At 46.3% G+C, this 20,956-nt stretch overlaps 1 protein-coding gene across 1 annotated transcript in view; it reads right to left on the bottom strand.

The window, feature by feature from the left end:
- The window catches only part of SLC41A3 (solute carrier family 41 member 3), a 131,839-nt gene extending 113,292 nt beyond the window's left edge, over positions 1-18,547 (bottom strand). The window contains exons 1-3 of the mRNA XM_080813098.1: positions 18,448-18,547; positions 17,818-17,877; positions 7,475-7,692 (exon numbers count right to left, since the gene is read on the bottom strand). Coding sequence (XP_080669224.1) covers positions 7,475-7,660 — 186 coding nt within the window. The 5' untranslated portion in view covers positions 7,661-7,692; positions 17,818-17,877; positions 18,448-18,547. The remainder of the gene's footprint in view (positions 1-7,474; positions 7,693-17,817; positions 17,878-18,447) is intronic.
- Between the last annotated feature and the right edge of the window lie 2,409 nt (positions 18,548-20,956).

A 20,956-nucleotide genomic window follows, 5' to 3' on the forward strand; every position in this document is an offset into this window, starting at 1 on the left:
CAGACTGGTTCCTTCTTGGACACCATGCTTTGATGAAGCTGCCATGTGGGACACGTCCAGCAGGGAAAGTACTAAAGGCGGCCTATGGGTGACAGGCAGTGAGGAACTGAGAACCTGCGTCCAACAATCTGCCAGGAGCTAAAACCCTCCCACAACCATGTGAGCGCATTGGGAAGATGCCATGGCCATGGTCTAGAATCTCGACTGCTGCCTCCTGAGAGGCCTGGAAGCAGGAAATCCACTAACCTGGATTCTTGGCCACAGCACCCATAAGGTAATACGTGAGTGCCATTTTAAGCTGCTAGATTTTACGATGATGTATTACATAGTAACAGAAACTAAGCGTACAATGCAATGCAATTTTCCATCTATCGGATTGTTAAAGATCAAAGGATTTGATAATAAACCATGTTGCCAAGTGCTGGGAAACAGGGATTTTTCTTTTGGTGGTGAAGGAATATTGAGCAATGTTCCCTGTATCCCTATACTCTGAAGAGTTTTAATCAGGAAAAGATGCTGTATTTTGTCAAACGCTTTTTCTGCGTCAATTGAGAATATCATATGGTTCTTGCCTTTTCTTTAATTAATGTGCTCTATCACATTGATTGATTTGCGGATTTTGAAACTTGCACCCTAGGAGTCAATCCCACTTGGTTGTGGTGAATAATCCTTTTAATGTACTGTTGGATCCTATTGCTTAGTATTTTTGTCAGAATTTTTGCATCCATGTTCATTGGGATATTGGTCTGAAATTCTCCTTCTTGATGGGGTCTTTGCCTGGTCTGGGACTCACAGTAACGCCGGCCGCACAGAATGAGTTTTGGGAACTTTTCCCTCCATCTCTATTTTCCGGAACAGCTTCAATAGAATAGATATAATTTCTTCTTTAAGTATTTTGGTAGAATTGCCCTAGGAAGCCATCTGGCCCTGGACTCATGTTTTGGAAGGTTTTTGATTACTATTTCAATTTCCTTGCTGGTTACTGGTCTATTCAGATTGTCTTGGTAGTGTATAAGTTTCCAGGAAGGCATCCATTTCTTCCATGTTGCTTAATTTGTTGGCATACAGTTGCTGGTAATAATTTCTGATGATTGTTTCTCTATTTCCTTGGTGTTAGTCATGATCTCTTCCCTTTCATTCATGATTCTATTGATTTGGGTCCTTTCCCTCTTCTTCTGGATAAGTCTGGCCAAAGGTTTATCGATCTTATTAATTCTTTCAGAGAACCAGCTTCTAGTTTTGTTGATCGGGTGCCACACCCAGGGCAAGTGATTTGGGGATATCTGTCCAAGTCACAAATGCATGCACCTTTTGACCCAGCAACTTCTACTTGCAACAATTTATCCTACTCATTTACTCAGGTGTGTAGGAAATGTCAAGATGATTCACTGCAGCTTTTGTTAGTAATACCATTTTAAGTTGTTGTTATGAGCGGAATCGTGTCCCCTCCCCCAAACTGAAGTTCTAAACCTCTCCCCCCGCTCCACCGCAGCCCATACTTCAGAATATCACTGCATTTGGTGCCAACAAATTGGGCCTTTAAAAAGGTATTAAATTAAAATGAGGTCATAAGGGTGGGTCTTGATCCAATATGACTGGTGTCCTTATAAGAAAAGGACAATTTGAATGCAGACAAGCATAGAGGGATGACCATGTGAGGTCACAGGGAGAAGGTGGCCATCTGCACACTAAGGAGAGGGGCTTTGAGAGAAACCAACCCTGACGGCACCTTGATTTTGGACTTCCAGTCTCCAGAATTGTGAGAAAAGAAGTCTCTGACATTTCAGCCACCTAGTCTGTGGTACTCTGTTATGGTAGCCCTAGCAAACTATTAAATTAAATTGAAAAGTACATCAGAAGGGAAATGGCTAAATAAATTCTGGTATATTTGTATAATGGAACACTAAATAACCATTTAAAAAAGTAAACTTTTAATATACCTATAAAGAATATTGTAAAGGGAATATTTTGTAGTGAACATACTGTACAGAGAATACTGTACATACTATACAGAGAAAAAAGCAAGATAGTCAATAGTCTGTATATGCTAAAACTTGAAAAAAGAGAAAAATATACAGAAGCAGATGAACAGATATAGATACTTGTTCATCTTTAGGAGAAAACATAGCCAACTGGGGCCCACTGGATCCCTCTGTGTAGAGTGGGGAGCCCAGTCTCACACTGGTGAAACTTTTGAACCCTGAACCACATGGATATTTTACTTTTTCTACAAAAAGAAAATTTAAGGGCGCCTAGGTGGCTCAGTGGGTTAAGGCCTCTGCCTTCGGCTCAGGTCGATCCCGGGGTCCTGGGATCAAGCCCCGCATTGGGCTCTCTGCTTGGCAGGGACCTGCTTCCCCCTCTCTCTCTGCCTGACTCTCTGCCAACTTGTAATCTCTGTCTGTCAAATAAATAAATAAATAAATAAATCTTTTTTTTTTTTAATTTTTTTATTTCTTTTCAGCGTAACAGTATTCATTGTTTTTTCACCACACCCAGTGCTCCATGCAATCTGTGCCCTCCCTAATACCCACTACCTGGTTCCCCCAACCTCCCACCCCCCACCCCTTCAAAACCCTCAGGTTGTTTTTCAGAGTCCATAGTCTCTCATGGTTCATCTCCCCTTCCAGTTTCCCTCAACTCCCTTCTCCTCTCCATCTCCCCATGCCCTCCATGTTATTTGTTATGCTCCACAAACAAGTAAAACCATACGATAATTGACTCTCTCTGCTTGACTTATTTCACTCAGCATAATCTCTTCCAGTCCCGTCCATGTTGATACAAAAGTTGGGTATTCATCCTTTCTGATGGAGGCATAATACTCCATAGTGTATATGGACCACATCTTCCTTATCCATTCGTCTGTTGAAGGGCATCTTGGTTCTTTCCACAGTTTGGTGACTGTGGCCATTGCTGCTATAAACATTGGGGTACAGATGGCCCTTCTTTTCACTACATCTGTATCTTTGGGGTAAATACACAGTAGTGCAATGGCAGGGTCATAGGGAAGCTCTATTTTTAATTTCCTGAGGAATCTCCACACTGTTCTCCAAAGTGGCTGCACCGACTTGCATTCCCACCAACAGTGTAAGAGGGTTCCCCTTTCTCCACATCCTCTCCAACACACGTTGTTTCCTGTCTTGCTAATTTTGGCCATTCTAACTGGTGTAAGGTGATATCTCAATGTGGTTTTAATTTGAATCTCCCTGATGGCTAGTGATGATCAACATTTTTTCATGTGTCTAGTAGCCATTTGTATGTCTTCATTGGAGAAGTGTCTGTTCATATCTTATGCCCATTTTTTTATATGATTGTCTGTTTTGTGTGCGTTGAGTTTGAGGAGTTCTTTATAGATCCTGGATACCAACCTTTTGTCTGTACTGTCATTTGCAAATATCTTCTCCCATTCCGTGGGTTGCCTCTTTGTTTGGTTGACTGTTTCCTTTGCTGTGCAGAAGCTTTTGATCTTGATGAAGTCCCAAATGTTCATTTTCGCTTTTGTTTCCTTTGCCTTTGGAGACGTATCTTGAAAGAAGTTGCTGTGGCTGATATCGAAGAGGTTACTGCCTATGTTCTCCTCTAGGATTCTGATGGATTCCTGTCTCACGTTGAGGTCTTTTATCCATTTCGAGTTTATCTTTGTGTATGGTGAAAGAGAATGGTCGAGTTTCATTCTTCTACATATAGCTGTCCAGTTTTCCGAGCACCATTTATTGAAGAGACTGTCTTTTTTCCACTGGATATTTTTTCCTGTTTTGTTGAAGATTATTTGACCATAGAGTTGAGGGTCCATATCTGGGCTCTCTACTCTGTTCCACTGGTGTGTCTGTTTTTATGCCAGTACCATGCTGTCTTTGTGATCACAGCTTTGTAGTAAAGCTTGAAATCAGGTAACGTGATGCCGCCAGTTTTATTTTTGTTTTTCAACATTTCCTTAGCGATTCAGGGTCTCTTCTGATTCCATACAAATTTCAGGATGGTTTGCTCCAGCTCTTTGAAAAATACTGGTGGAATTTTGATCGGAATGGCATTAAAAGTATAGATTGCTCTAGGCAGTATACCAGTTTGTGGAGTCTGTATTTTATTCCACAGTTAATCAACATGGATTTTAAAATTCAGTTCTGCATCATGGAGGTCCCCCTGACACAGCAGTTGGGACATGATCCTCATGTAGGTCTAATGAATACATGAAAGAAACTCCAGAGTGGATACTTCTGCCTAATCTTTATCCTTTTGAGTTGCAATTTTATGTAAGTAATTTTATGTAACTGGCCCAGTAATTATGTAAACTCGAGAATGGATATTTCTGCCTAATCTTTATCCTCTTGAGTTGCAATTTTATGTAAGTAATTTTATGTAACTGGCCCAGAACTGCATGTGACAGATTATCAGTGACAACAGCAACAACAGCAGTTAACCTTCACTGGGTGCTTTCTAATGCCCGGCACTGTGACCAGCACTTCACAGTCCTCTCAACAACCTTGTGGGGTCAACTCTAATTTACAGAAGAGCAAACAGGGAACAAAGAGCAACTTGTGTAAGCGACAAAGGTTGGACTCAAATCCAGTTAGAGTATAGCTCCAGAGTCTGGGCTCTTAAGATACTTATGATACTGCCCCTCCATATGTAATTTATAAATTTATGTGTGCGTGTGTGTCTGTACACTTTCTGAACCAATGTGTGTGTGTACAGGCAGCTGATGTCTATGAACGGATCTATAAATATGTATGTGTGAAGTGTGTGTGCATTTGAGTGTGTGGGATACACGCTCAGTGACATCACATTGGCAGGTACCTTCAATAAAACAGACTCTGAATATCGCTGGTATAGAGCATGGACTGTAGGGAGGAGGACCCAAAGTAAGGAAGGCAGTGACGAGGCAGTGGCAGGAGCCAGGAGTGCGGTAGAGAGGAAATCTCCAGGATATGGAGATTTACTGAGATGCTCCAGAGGTTATGGCAATGCTAACCAACCATGGATTTAAGAAAGATGTAGGGCCAGAGGGCACCAGTCACTGGGAGAAAGGAGAGAGCTGAGGGGTCTGGAGGTCAGAGAGAGACAAAACATGGGGAAAGGGGCTGAATCCAACTGGGATAAGGACTCCAGTTTTGTTTTGTTTTTTTAAAGATTTTATTTATTTATTTGACAGACAGAGATCACAAGTAGGCAGAGAGGCAGGCAGAGAGAGAGGAAGAAGCAGGCTCCCCGCCGAGCAGAGAGCCCGATGCAGGGCTCGATCCCAGAACCCCGGGATCATGACCCGAGCCGAAGGCAGAGGCTTTAAACCACTGAGCCACCCAGGTGCCCCAGGGACTCCAGTTTAAGAGAAGCTCATCCTGGGGCCTGACAAGTTCTAGGTGGATCTTTGGAGTGGAGCTGGTCACTGGTGTTGTGATGTTATGAAAAACTAGATAGCTGGGTATTGGAAAGGTCTTTGAGAACCCCAGACTGGGGCAGGGCCAGGCAGATCATGGAGTGAAGCAGGATGGGGTAATAAGAGGGAGTGGTGGGCACTGTGGCAAACCAGAGAATATGGCCACCTAGAGGGGACAGCAACCACTGACTGCAGTCCTAAGAGAATATGGATCCAACGTTGTTAAGAGTTGCCAGGTTTTCAAGAGAAAATAGAAATTCAGACTTTTACATGAAATCTGATTTTAGTGTTAGTTTAAAAATAATTTTAGGGGCGCCTGGGTGGCTCAGTGGGTTAAGCCGCTGCCTTCGGCTCGGGTCGTGATCTCAGGGTCCTGGGATCGAGCCCCGCATTGGGCTCTCTGCTGAGCGGGGACCCTGCTTCCCCCTCTCTTTCTGTCTGCCTCTCTGCCTGCTTATGCTCTCTGTCTGTCAAATAAATAAAATCTTTAAAAAAATAATAATAATAATTTTAAAACCACCACCCTTACAGCTGCATGGCAGAACTGGGACTCGAATGAGTGAGGGGCAGGGCCCAACTTCCCAGACACAGAGACCCCTCCACCACCACCACCCCAGCGCAGAGCCCCTGGAGCACTGAGTGAGGCATGGGCTGGGAGCTGTCGACAGGGCAGCCCTGCTTCTCCCAGCCCCACTCTAGATGATCCTTGTTCTCTGCTGATAGGAGAGATCTGACCAGTCATTACTTAGAATATTCTTTGGGATTATGCTTTTTCAGGGAGGACTGACAAAGGGCTCTGACAGTAGCAGAACAGGCAAGGCATGGCACATTGGTAACTTTTTTGTCTGATGGGTGACTCCCAGTTCCCCACTATGTGGCATTCCAGTAGGGCTGCAAATCAAAGGGCCCTGCCTCCCTCAAAGAGTTATTAATACTCGAGAGTCAGGCTAGCCAAGCAGAGAATGTCCTCCCTCAGGGAATAGTGACTGGACCAGGAGTGGACACCTGACATCAGAATCAATGTTCAGAGACTGATGTGGACATTGACAAAGAGGTCTCTCTTTTTTCTAATAACACATATACCAAGGATTAACTGCCAAGGGCCATCCTCACCTCTAGGTACAGAATTCTGCCTGAAAATAAAACATAGTTGAGTGACAGAGAAAAAGCCAGCATAATGATATCATTTAAGCACCTGGATCGTGCAGAGGCTAAAATCTAACTCTGTAACCGTCCCTCAGAATAATATACTGCTTAAAATATAACTTTAAATAACGAGGAGTTGTACTGGTGACACAAGCATGCTTAAAGATGACCTTGAGAAAAACAGGTACGAGCAGCAGGCCTCTGGTGGAAGGGATGATACCCGTCCTTGAAGCCAAGCAGCTGGGAATGCCAGCCTTGCTCAGGGTGGAACGGCACCTGCTTCCCTTTTTTGTTGTCTCCCCTGCCTCAGAGAAAGCCTTCTGTTAAGGTAATCAATCCCTTTAAGTGCGCTTGCAAAACTACAAATCCGTGCTGCTGGACCCGACATACCTTACTCCTCTTCTTGTCTACCTCATTTGCCCCTAAGACTTGTGACCATCATATGTGACTCACATTCCTTCTTGTTTACCTACTAGACCTATGGCTATTGTATAACCTTTTCTTCTCCTTTGTTGCTATCTTGTATCTAATAAATGAGAGACTGAGGAGTTGTTTGGGGGACAGCCCTTCCAGCTGTTATCCCCTGGTCCCTCTCTCTTACAGCTGACTTGTTTGTGCCTCATTCTTCTCCCGTGTGCTGTTAGAAAAGCTGCATGACCCTTTAGATATTCCGATTATAGGGGCCAATAAATTGTCTCTTTTAAGCTTAACCTGGGTTAAATTTAGTCTCCATCACCAGTAACTAAAAGAATCCTGTGAAATTTGTAGAAAAATGGTGTTTGAGAACAGAAGGCCCTGCCCCTTGTCCCTCAAGCTGGACTCAACTTTAGGGATGACATTCAACAATGCCACCAACAGCACTATTACCATTTAGTTCCCTCTTACCTGGAAATAGTTCAAAAGTACACCAGCCCCGGAGAGTCCCAGTCCAGCAAACACGAAGGGGACTATCACCTGAAGGCCAATGGATAAGGCAGTCTCCCTGCTGAGCTCAGTCCCCAGTGGTTTAGAGACTGCCCTTTGGCTCTCAGGCACACTCAGAGGTCCATCTTCTGAGGCTGCAGGGAGTCTTCCAGGACTGAGTGTGTGTGGCAGAACCAGCTCCTCTGGCCGACGCTGCCGGGTCTCTGTCCCATCCATGTGAGCAGAACTGAGTCTCTGGCAGCCGTAACCTGGGAGACACAAAGCCAACAGGGACTGTTTGGTAGAGTTCCTGACCCCTCTGGGGCTGATGCCCGGTAAGCCCTCAAGCCCTTCTGTCCAGCAGCCCCTCATTCAGCGACTGCTCCACATGGTCTCGTGCAACCCCAATTTAAAGCTTTTTTTAAATTAAATATGCATATGTTTGAGAGAAAAAAAACACATTATAGAAGACAGCACTAAATATTTATGAATTAGAGTCAGCAAAACTGGTGATATAGGGAACTGAAAATTCTCTCCTCCATAAAAGAACAAGGAAGCTAGCAAAAAATGTCAAAATCCACTTTTTCAAAACTCTGGAAATTAATCAAAGGCTTGCAGCAATGCAAGGAGTATCTATTCAAGAAAAAATGCTGAATCTTTAGCAAGAACAGCAACATGGGTATTCATGATGTTTTAACTGTGCCTTAGTCCTACCCCCTGCGCTCTGGTTCTGCAGCAGCCTTAAAAACCAACAGCCCAGAGAGAACAGAATGGGTTCAAGATCTTTCAAAGCCTCATTCTCAGAAAATTGTCCTTCTTTGACCTAGCAGGTGGTTCACTGGAAACTGCCACTTACAAACTATCTGTATTTCACTGGACTCATAATTTACTCAGTGTAAAAAGCCTCTTCCCTGGGGGACATTTCTTGAAAACCATTACAGGCTCTCCACAGCTGCCTGAGGTAGTGGGTAATAGCTGGGGTAAATAATACACCAACCAAAAAGCCTAAAAGGAAAAGCTGGGGAATGAGATGTCTGTGAAAATTTTGCAAAGTTTCTAAAACTTCTTGGGAATCTAGAAGGCCACTCCTACTGAGCTGGGCTGGGCATCTGCTCAGGAAATAGCTGAAAAGGCCTGAAGTTCTACCCTCCAACTGCTCTGGAGGCTCTACAGGAGCAGACAGTGAGGGCTGAGGCAGAGCTGTCCCCTCCCAGGCCCTGTGCTGAAGATGTGCCCCAACATGCACACAGAGCCTCCAGGCAAAGACAGGGAGGTTCAGCAGTTCCACATAGGGTGTTCAAGGAGATCTCTAGCCAAGCATTACCTGACCATGAGCAGAGACTTAAAATCTTTTTAAAAAGATTTTATTTATTTATTTGACACACACACACGCACACACACAGAGTGAGCTCAAGTAGGGGGAGCAGCAGGCAGAGGACGAGGGAGAAGTAGGTTCTCCACTGAGCAGAGAGGCCAATGTAGGGCTCAATCCCAGGACCCTGAGATCATGAAATCAAGAGTTGGACATTTAACCAACTGAGCGAACCAGGCGCCCCACATTATAGAAGTTTAAATGTCCAGTTTTCAAGAAAAAATAGGAGACATGCAAGAAAACATGATACTATGACCTATGCACAGGGAAGAATGCAATTAATAAAAAATATCCTGAGGCAGCCAGACATTGGACTAACTAAACAAAACTTTAAATTGGCTATTTTTAATATGTACAAAGAACTTAAGGAACCATGCCTGAAGAACCAAAGAAAGTATGAAAAGGAAGTCTAACCAAATAGAGAATATCAATAAAGAGATAAAAACGTCTTAAAAGAACCAAATAGAAATTCTGGAGTTGTAAAATTTAACAGCCAAACTGTAAAATACCCTCAAGGAGTACAACAGCTGATCTGAGCAGGGAGAATAAGAAACCACTGAACAGAAAGATAAATCAACACGGATTATCCAATCTGAAGAACAGAAAGAAACAGGATGAAGAAAAATGAACAAATCCTCAGAGGCCTGTGGGACGTCATCAAACAAGCCAACATTTGCATAACAGGAGTCTCAGAAAGGGATAAGGGAGAGGAAAGGGGTCCAAAAGAATATCTGAAGACAGAAGGGGCCAAACCTTTCCAAACATGATCAGAAAAATTTCCACAGTCAAGAAGCTCAACAAATCCCAAGTAGAATAAATTTAGAAATCCACACCAAGACACATCATAATCAAACAGTCAAACACAGAGAATCTTAAAAGCAGGGAGGAGTCATTCTTCATGGGCCAGGACTCCTCAAGAAGATTAACAGCTTCTTTCTCATCAGAAACCACAGAGGCCAGAGGCAGCAGATGACATACTCAATGTGTTTAAAGAATAAGACTGCCAGCCAAGAGTTCTGGAAGGAGCAGAGTAATAGATTTGCAAGTGAACAAAAACCAGGAGAATCTGCCAATAGCACACCTGCCCTACAGGAACAAAGCCCTTCAAGCTGAAGGAAAGGACCCAGATAGTAGTTTGCATCCACATAAAGAAATAAAGAGCATGAGTAAAGGTAACTACATAGGCAAATATAAAAAACAGCATAAATGCATTTTTATTAGTAACTTTTTTCTCTCATCTAATTCAAAGACAACTGCAAAACTCAATAATGACAAATCACTACATATGGGTACACAGTAACTAAATATGCAATTTGTATGACAGTAGGAGCACAAAGTAGGAGAGCACAGAGCTATATATAGGAACAAAGTTTCATATACTAGGGAAATATATTCCACTGTATGACTAGACCACATTTTGTTTGCCGATTCATTAGATGACAGACATTTGAACTTTTTTTTACTTGTTGGCTATTACAAATAATACTGCTATGAACATATGTATGCAAGTCTTTGTATGAACATGTATTTCTGTTCTCCTGAATTATACATTTTGAAAGGGTGAATTTTATGATACGTGATTTGGATGTCAGTAAAAAATATTCATGAATTATTTATGGATAAGGTCAAGAGGCAGACTACAGCTTCCCAAGCTCTCTGAGCCCCTGTCCAATAACAGCGCCTACTCCTTATCACAGGTGACCGCTGTCCAAACTGGAGAGAACCACTCCTCAGCTGCCGTTTCATTTCTTCCTTAGTGTTACCAACTGTGAGTGTAGTCCTAAACAGGTGTGCCTAGGAGCGCAGTCCTAAGCAATAGTGTCTGATAACTTGGCAGTTTAGATCAGTAAAGTCATGCTCTCATTTATTCATGTTTGGTTTCTTCAGCCGGACATTAGTCTTGTCATGTTCAGCCAGGCTGTGGGGCCATCTCATTTTACTGCTGTGCCCAATCTGACCATATGACCACCAAGATCGACTCCAAAATAAAAATTGCCTCATAGTTTTTTAATACACAACTAATGTGTTCATAAGAAATAAGTCAAGCAGAGAGAGTCAAGTATCATATGGTTTCACTTATTTGTGGAGCATAACAAATAATACGGAGGACATGGGGAGATGGAGAGGAGAAGGGAGTTGAGGGAAATTGGAAGGGGAGGTGAACCATGAGAGACTATAGACTCTGAAAAACAACCTGAGGGTTTTGAAGGGGTGGGGGGTGGGAGGTTGGGGGAACCAGGTGGTGGGTATTAGGGAAGGCACGGATTGCATGGAGCACTGGGTGTGGTGAAAAAACAATGAATACTGTTACGCTGAAAAGAAATTAAAAAAAAAAAAAAACAAAGAAGAGCAAAGAATTAAATAAATTATTATACCAGCAGAATACTACAAAAAAAATATAATTTAGAAAACACAAAAAAGGTATAACTATGGAAATTTAAATCAACAATTTTACTGCCCCCCCAATAACTAACACTAAATCTAGTGTGTATCTTTCCAATGTACACAAACATACACACAGACTCATGAATGCTATTTTTTTTAGTCAAGGTTCTAGGTCCTGGCTTGTTTTATGTAATATATAATTTAATAAATAATTTAATTACTATATTTACTATCTAGTACATACTTGTCCATATATTACAGATGTCATTTTCACGGCTTCTCATGTCATCCTTGATAGTCCACCCAGGTGCTGGTAAAGCCTTTTCCGCAGGATTTACAGGCAGGAAGAGCAGACGGAAGAACTCAGCAGGGACAAGGCGATGTTTTAACCTGTAGCCACAAGCAGCCCAAGGCCACCAGCCCCACCTTCCCACTATCAGGGGGACAGAGCCCCTGCACTGTGTGCAGCAGGTTTCTTAAAGTCAGCAGAGACACTGGGCCTGTGAGGACAGTCTGAGTGAGCAGTGAGTAAACAGGGCACTGGGGAGGCCTCACGTCTTCAAGGACACCTTAGAAGGTAGAAACCTTCCACACACACACACACACACACACACAAGCCTAAGAAGGTAGAAACCTTCCACACACACACACACACAAGCCTACAGAACTCGGGCCAAGGCAGGCTTTGCTCAGCTCAAAAAGGCAAGAACCCACAACAAACAAACAAACAAATAAACAATGGGAACAACTTATTGCAGCATGACTCCACCTTCCTAAAGGCTTTGTAGCAGCCCAGCAGTGGGATGGGAAAGGTCTGCTCCTCTTGCCACAGCAGGCCCAAGGGGCCCACCCTGACCCCCCCATCCTGGTCCCGCCGCCAGCCGCCGACAGGAGCCACCCTCACCGGGCTGGTTCAGACCCAGGTCATTTGTTAGGACTAAGACCCTTGTTCTACCTTCCCAGTGGCTTTCTTGCCCTAAACCCTTGAGGCAAACCAACCATTCTCTTTAAATTCATCACAGTCTGTACAGCAGTCCTGGTAAAGTGAGTCAGGCTCCCATGGGAGGCCTGGCCATAGCAGGGAAGCAGGTAACGGAGGAAGGAACAGCCCCAGTACGACCATCACTGGGAGCCACATAAAAAACTGTCAACAGGGTCTCAGGTCCCCATTCTGGTCTTCTATGTGGCTCCCTTGGAACCCCTAGGAAGGAAGGACAATTAGTAGAGCAGGGCAGGGTGATCCCTGAGTCCCTGCAGTACCAGATCCATAATTTCTTTAAAAATAATAATAATAATAAGAGACACAGCGCCCCGTGACCCATGCAGCGGTCCTTCACATCCCTTAGCCTCACAAGTCTCAAGGTCTATTACTGCCCCCATCACATAGCAGAGGAAACACAGAGTAAAGGGCATGAGGAGCACCAGCCTCTCATCTGTGCCCCAGAGCCCACCTCAGCCCTCGCAAGGACCAGGGCTCACAAAGGTCTCCTCTCTCCTGCCTTTTCAGTTTCTCTCCTCTACCTCTCCAGGATCATCTGGTGACAACAGAACCTTGTTCTAGAATCTCTCTCAAGCCACCCTCTAGCTTGCACCCCATTTCCTCCTCCCCTTCAGAACACAATGAAAGAGACACATCCCCACTGTCTCTGTGTCCTTCCTCTGTGCTCAACAGCCATCCATCTCCTCCCTGCACAAGTGGCCCTTGCCAAGGCCAGAGGTCACCTGCACAATGCCAAACAATTCCCCCAAACCTCAGCATGGCATGAGACACTCTCAAGGATTTGAGACCTGCCCACCATGGCCTCCCCCACATCCTTGTCCCTGCAGTGTGCCCCCAGCCCCTCCTACATGTGATTTTAGCTCTTGCTCCTTTTATCCCTCCTGATAAAGTCCCAACTGCCTGAAAGAGCTGCTGACACTCAAGAACAATGGCCTGCTCTCATTTCTGAAACTGGCTGGACTGGGGCTGCCCTCTTCCTGCTAAGTTTAGGGGAATTCTAACCAATACCTTCCTGCTAAAGCCCATAAAACACTCCACCCTCCTTCTCCAAGTTAGAATGCTCTTTGGGACCCTTCCAATGTTCAGTACTCTAGAATAAAGGCTATGTTAATGGTGCTGGGGCTGACTCTGTTTCTCCTGAGGCTCCTTGAGACTCCCTTGTAGTGTGTGCCAGACATGAAGCCTTTGATTGCTAATGCAGCCATAACAAAGACCTCTGTGAACCCAGCTGTATGACACAGCTACTAGCAGACCACCCAAGAGCCAGGCCACTGCACCCACGGAGCTCCCCCTTTAGCAGATCCTAGGTAACCTAGATCACTGACTGGCTGAGAGACCGCACTTCTCCTCCCTCACCCTGATTTTTGCTCTTGGGTTTTAAATCATCCGATAAACAGTGAACCCGTGAAACCCTAGTTATCCCACCTGAGGAAAGGCTGGCCCTATGTCCTCGCCCCCTCCCTCTCTCTACCTGAGACCACACTGTGTGGCTGTGTGGCCCTGAGGCATGCAGTGTCCCCCCACGACCTGTAAGAAAGCTTGTTCTTCAAAATCCTCTGATGGGTTTTGCTGAGGCACTTCCTGTGGCAGTAAGAACCACAAGGGCCAGTCCAGCCTCAACAGTAGTCCCAGCTGGGGAACTGGTTGGGGGCTCACAAGTAGTACAGGCCCACAGGCTTCCCTGGCCTTTATAGCACCACTGTGGAAAGGCTGAGAGGGATGTCACAGCCTTCTCCTCCTGGCTTTGGGCTGCCAGATTTAGCAGATCAAGTGGGACACACTTACACTGAAAAGGGATTCCTTATTTATCTGAAATTCTCTGTCTTTCCTGATGGCCCTTCCCAGGTTTCCATGCATGCTTCACTTTGTCCTACTCGCCTGGTGTCCTACTGTCCCTTTTCAGTTTTCAAAAGACAACTCTGTTGCTTCCCCCACTAAAGGAATCCCTTTTCCTGCTGTGGCTTCTCCTCCTCACCGACCTCTAGCACTGACACTCCAGACTCTCCACCTCTCTTGTGTCCACAGCCTGTGTCTGAACCTCCCCCAGGCCCGTGCCTGAAGTAACAACGATGTGTTGCTGCTGCCCCCTCAACAGAGGCCTCCAGCTCAGCCTACATCCAGATGCGGAAAAAGCCAACTTCCCACTCACCGGTCTGAGAGGTGCCTTGGGCACCCTAGATCTAACGCAGAGCTCTCAATGTCCCCATGCCTCCTCTCAATCTCATCCTTCCCATGAAAGGCACCACAGCCACCCAGCCAGTCAACACAGGAGGCGCGGATATAAACAGAAAGGGCCTGGGGTTCAGGAGGCGTGGATGTAATCCTTTGGATTTTATACACATCTATACTGTTCAGACTTCTTCCCAATGAACGTACACTATTTAAAAAAACCACCTTTCTTTTTTAGTGCAGTCTTAGGTTCACAGAAAAATTGAGAGGAAGGTACAGAGAGTTCCCCCAACATCCTGCACAAGAGAGGAGCAGGGTACACTAAACCTACACTGACACACCATAATCACCCCAAGTCCAGTTTATATTGGGGTTCACTCCTGCACCGTACACTCAGTGGGTCTGGACAAATGTATAATGATGTGTATCCACCATAATGCACTCATACAAAGTAGTTTCACTGCCTTAGAAATCCTCTGTGCTTCATCCTGTCATCCTTCTTGCCCCCTCAGTGCATGAATGATTCATCATCCATTCAACAAATGATGTTTTGTTCCTTCCTTTTATACTAGGGATTTTTCTAAGCACCAAGAATACAGTGAAAAGCAAGACAGATAAAGGTCCTGCTCTCAGGAAATTTGCATTGTAGAGGCAGAGACATAAATAAACAAGAGAACAAACAACTGAGCAAGAGAAATTAAACACAGTGAACTGACAGGGACTACCCCAGGAAAGTGTAGGGTAGGGTAAGATGGAGGAACAAGAAAGGCCCTAGAAGAGAGGGTGACATTTTACTAAGCTCTAACTGATTAAAAAAAAAAAAAATTCCAACTGCACAGGGGCACCTGGTTGGCTCAGTCAGAAAAGCATGTGACTCTTGTGAGTCCGAGCTATGTTGGGTATAGCAATTACTAAAAAATAAATAATAAAGCTTTTTTAAAAAATGCCAACTGTGCAAAGGTCTAGGGAAAGAGCCCTGTGAGCAGAGACAGCAGCAAGTATAAAGGCACTGGGGTAGGGCAAACTTGAGGATGGCAGGATAGCCTGTCCTGTAGGGCCTTAAAGGCAGAGGAAGGAGTTCTTGTTTCTTCCTCAGACTGGTTTTTCTGTCCCAAAACACAACCCTCTTGCTTCTCCCACTAAAAGGGGTCGGGGCTGATGAGTGTCCCCAGATGACTCCCGTGAAGCCAAAGTTACACCCCAGCAATAAATGCACAGAACACTGAGAAAGGATAAATCACTGTTGTTTTAAGTCCCTAGGTTTTCCCCTGCTTTGTTACACATCAAGGGTAACTGACAACTCCCGGCTCTGTGACTTCAGTTACAGTTCACCTGCCCTCCTCTGGGGCTGAGAGCTCAAGTTGAGGGCTGAGTTGAGGACTTCCAGTGTGGAAGAGAAGTCTTAGACACCCATGACATGACATACTGCAAGGATAGCTGAGTACATAGCATCAAGATGCTCAAAGTCAGTGTGAACACCAACCTTAAAAAAAGATGTACTTTCTGACTCTGACACTTCTAAAAGTAGTCCAAAGCAACAGGACTTCCCTTTAGTCCAGCGGGTACCTCCAATGCGCCTCTGACACTCAGATATTCATCTCTAATACTCAGAACCAGGAGTCTTAGAGGACAATGATTTCCATAACTCGAGGTTGGAGAAAAATCAAGATGGCTCTGGAACATTCTGCTGTTGCTAGAAAATAAGATGCTTTCAAAAGTGTCTGAGGGATGAAAATGACAAAGGAACAAAATGTAAATAGACCACCACTGTCAATCAGTGATAACTTCAGCATCTAATAATAATAAATACAGTGTAATTACCACTTCACAAGTAGAATCTACAAAGGGCCACAAGTTCATTAGGAGATCAAAACAGAAAAGTTAAATACAGGTGGCTCAGTGGGTTGGGGCCTCTGCCTTCGGCTCAGGTCATGATCCCAGGAAAATGGGATCGAGCCCCCCATCGGGCTCTCTGCTCCGCAGGGAGCCTGCTTCCCTTCCTCTCTCTCCACCTGCCTCTCTGCCTACTTGTGATCTCTGTCTGTCAAATAAATAAATAAAATCTTAAACAAACAAACAAAAAAAGAATAAAATAAAACTGCAGATGACCCCCTCCTTGTGGTGAGATTCAGGCAGAACACAATGAGCTTCCAGATACACCAAGAAACCAGGTTGGCACCAGGAGGCAAGTGCCAGCAGCCGAGCTAAACTGAAGGGTTCCCTGACTGCTGATAAAGAGACCACGTCTCAAGGTGCAAGGCAGAGCTAGGGGTCCCCAAGGACCAGGTCTAAGAGAAACTTGTGTAAGGAAAGCACACTGAGGAATGTCCTCTAAAATCATCTAAATGGGTCAGAGCCCCAGTGTGGTCAGCACCCAGCAGGACTTCCCACCTGCTCTGTGCCCCCAACAGCATGGGGACACCATATCCCACCAGCAGAGACCTCACATCCCCATGGACGGTGGTCAGAGCCACTCAGCTCCCTGGAGAATGTGGGAGTGTTTCAGGAGAAGAGGTTCAAATGTCATTTGGATCAACAGAAATGAGCACAGATGTACACACCAGGTCCTGAAGGACAGGCCTGCTGGTGAGGGAGGCTCCTGTAGGGAGAGTGGGCTGTGGACACAGTAAACCCTCTCCTGTAGCCCACAGGGAGGGGCAAGGCTGGGGGAGATGGCACGGACTCCAGGGCAGGGGTGCCCACCCAGCCTTTCCCCCAGAGGGCACAAGATGGAGGGAGTGCTCCAAGACAGCCCCCACAACAAAGAACTTCCCAGCCAAGATGTCAGAGTGTGGAGCGAGAGCCCTGCAGGTCCAGAGTGCTTGGAGCCCCTTCCTCTGGCGCAGGCAAGGAGAGGGGCTGGGCCAGGATACCAGGGCGCAGGTGAACACTGGCTGCCAGACACATGAGTCTGTAAGGTCACTGATCTTCCAGATGCCTCCCAGTGAGTCAGGGAGAAGCTGGCCTTGAATCCAAGCCCTTTTGGGAACCCTAGTGCATATCAGGTCTGAGACCTGGTTGCTAGCACTTCATACAAACTAGTGCTCACCCCAAGGCAGGAGCGATGGCCATTCCTAACTATTCAGTGCGCAGCTTAAATGCTGGAGTGAATCGGCTCCACTCAGCTGCCCACTACCTGGCTGTGAGGTCAAAGTGCCTCTGGGCTGCACAGGAGACCAGATTCAGTGGGAGCACCCTGGAGCCTGCCAGAAGGGTCTGAATCCTAGCTCTTCTCCTTCCTAAATGTGGGTCCTTGGAAAAGTTCAATTTCTGTGCCTCCAGTGCCTCATCTGTTAAATGGGGACAATAGCACCAACTTCAAAGTTGTGAAGATTAAATAACATAACGCATTTATTTCACAAGACACCTGGCCAGGCCCCATCACTAGTTCAAACCCCTCAAAGTTCTCATGTTTTAGACCTGTGGTTCTTAAACTATGGCTGCATTAGAATCACCTGGAGTACCCACCTGGGTAGTTTCTGATCAGTAGGTGCGGTAGAGGAGGCCAGTTAAGCCCAGACACTGGACCTGTGGGAGAGGAGGATGCCTCAGAGATACCTGAAGAACAAGACTTGCCCACCCCTCAGAGTCTGGATTCCCCACCTCCCACCCGCAAGAGCACTGAGCCAGCCCTGGTTTGTCTCTCTCCATCCCAGGTCCCTCATCTAGCGCTGCCCTTGCCCTGAGTCCTAACTTGGCTAACTGACTAGGCATCGCCTCGCCCTAGGTCCCCCGGAATCACTTTTCCTTCCCTTTCCCCGTTTTACCTTACATTCGCATACCTCCTGGCACGGACTCCCATCTGACACCCCGGCTGTCGGTTTACCTCTTCTTCCGCTTTCCCCAAGCCCCGGGATTCCCAGGTGTGACCCACCGGGCCCCGAGATGCCCTGGAACAGCTCTGGGTTTACTCCCTCCGCGGCGCACCCCCATCCTGGGCCCCACCCCAGCGATTCCCCTGGGCCGGGCCTCTCCAGTAAGACACCCCCACCCACCCAGACCCTCCCTCGGAATGCCCCGGTTTGGACCACACCCTCGGTTTACCCAGACTACGCGCACCCCCGCCCCAGCCCGCGTGAGGCGCAGGGCCACGCTTACCGGATCCCCTCCCGGGCGGCGGCGCACAAAAGGCGGCCAGGAGGTGGGCCGGCCGCGGGAAGGGCTCACGGAGGAAACTGGGAAGTCAGGCTCCTCCAGCCACCCCTCCCGGCCGGGGCAGGACCCGGAGACTGCGCGCGGGGGCGGGGCCGGGGGAGGGGCGGCCCTGGAGGCGTGGCGGAGGCGGGGCGGCGGGGACCAGACGGACCAATCGCATTGCCCTGCGCAGCCCGCGCCGGAGGACAGAGCCGCGCAGAGCCCGCCCCCGGGGACTAGGACCTTGGAGTTTGTGCGGAGGACTGGTGGCGTCGGAAGTCGTCTCCAGGTCCGGTTCACCCGGGTTATGACTGTGTAGCCCGAGCGTTCCCTGAGAGCGCCAGGTCCCCCTCCTCCTGTGTGGTAGTGAATCATCCAAGGCTTGATTTACAAAAAAGGAAACCGAATCTCGGGCTGTAAAACGTCCCGGGAGGATACGGGGCTTAAGGAAGTATGAAGACGGGCCATTCCTAAGGCACAGATGCTTCGCGGGCAGCCAGTGCTCCATCGAGTCTCCAGGAATAGCGTTTTGTTCTCGTGGTTAACATCTTTGTTGTAGGAATGTGCACGCACGCAAAAGTAGAACAGTGGAATTGTCCCACGCGTCCATGCACCAGCTTCCATCATAGTCTGCACCTTGCCTTTTTTTTCCCCCATCTATATCCCTCCCCACACACACCTTCCCCCCAACCCCCACGTTGGAGCAATTTTAAAGCGTTCCAGCAGACATATTTCACCTTTAAATACTTGAGTATCTTAGCTAATGTATAAATGTTTGTTTTCTCAAACATTCCCATGATACCAGTATCACACCTAACAAAGTGAGCAATATCCAGTCTGGATCTATTTTCCGTGATAGACTCAAAAATGTCTTGACTTTCGGCCTCTTTTAACCAAGATCTAAAGAGGGGTGAGAGATTTTGGAGGCAGAGAGCCTCAGGCAAAGTTCAACATGAGTTCAACCAGAAGAATGTCCAAAACAGGGATGGGAATGCAAGGGAGAATGAAAGCTAGATATTTAACAAGATTTAGTACTACATGATATTATTTCAGCAAAAGACAACTCTGCAGATTAAACAAAAAAATATTCTACAGGTTCACAGACGCACACTCATTCACACCCTGTTTTTCAGGAAATGTTTAGGTACTGCCTGCATACCTCCTTAGGCACCTAGGCTTCAGGGGCCAGCCATCCTCTGGCACCTTCTGCCCTCCCCACAGAAAGAGGGTTTATGTCCACTGGTAGCTAGTAATCCTGCCCTAAACTCTCCAGACCATGCGCCAACTTCCCAGGACCTGAGAATTATGAATGACCCTAAGCCCACTTCTCGGATGTGTACCTGGGATCAGTGCCCCAGAGAATGAACAGGTGGGGGGCATGCCCACAGGAGTCCAAGAATTCTACATTAGAACCCAGCCTCCCAAGTTGCAATGGAGGTACATTTGTCAAGGCTAGACAATAGAATAGACTATTTTACAGCCATGTTTGTTTTTAAGATTTTACTTATTTATTTATTTATATGTTTTTAAAGATTTTGTTTATTTATTTGAGAGAGAGAGAGAGAGAGACAGAGGCAGAGGGAGAGAGAAAGCGAGCAGAGAGCCCTATGCAGGGCTTGATCCCAGGACCCCAGTCATGACCTGAGCTGAAGGCAGACGCTTACCCAACTGAGCCACCCAGGCACCCCAGCCATGTTTTATTTGCATATGTAGTTAAACATATGATCTGTGGGCCCCTATTTGTAACCTTGCCATGGGTTCTGTAACTTTTTAGGGGAGATTATCTTGTTTCAATATATAGTTATGGGTATAAGAAACATTTTATTTCCTACTTAACTCTAATGCAGGAAAAATAAGCCAACAAAAGTGTAAGGATAAATGGTAACTAACAGTTGACCTCTAGCAAAGAAACCATAGGGGAGAATACAGCACTCTTGAGAAGGGGGCAGCCCCAGCTCAGCTCCAAAGGACAATCTCCATGCTAGGACACAGGACCCATTCCTAAGGGCCTTGGTAAGTGGCAGGTGGTGTGCACCAGGTCCTGGCTCATGCCCCATTCTCTTCCTCTCACTTACAGCATTAGTAAGTGCCCACCCAGAGTGCTGCCTTGAGAGTCCACAGGCCTGTCTGAATTGTAAGCGGTAAGTAGCTTTTGCAAAGAGCTACTATGCCAAAACTGTAGTCCTGGGATGGAAACTTAAGATATATAGACCTCACCATTTACAAAATGACATTTGTAAATGATAAAGTTTTATACAATGTTGGGGGATATTATGGACTAAATTATGTTGTTCAACCCCCACTCCCAACAAATTCATGTATTAAAGCCTTAATCCCCACTGTGACTGTACTTGGCAATGGGACCTATAGGGATGCAATGAAGGTTAAATGAGGTCTTATGGGTGGGACCCTGAGGAGATAGGACTGATGCCCCAACAACTGGGGGAAGAGACTCAAGAGATTCCCCCCTCCA

The sequence above is a fragment of the Martes martes genome (assembly GCF_963455335.1).
Source record: "Martes martes genome assembly, chromosome: 1".
Classification (NCBI taxonomy): domain Eukaryota; kingdom Metazoa; phylum Chordata; class Mammalia; order Carnivora; family Mustelidae; genus Martes; species Martes martes.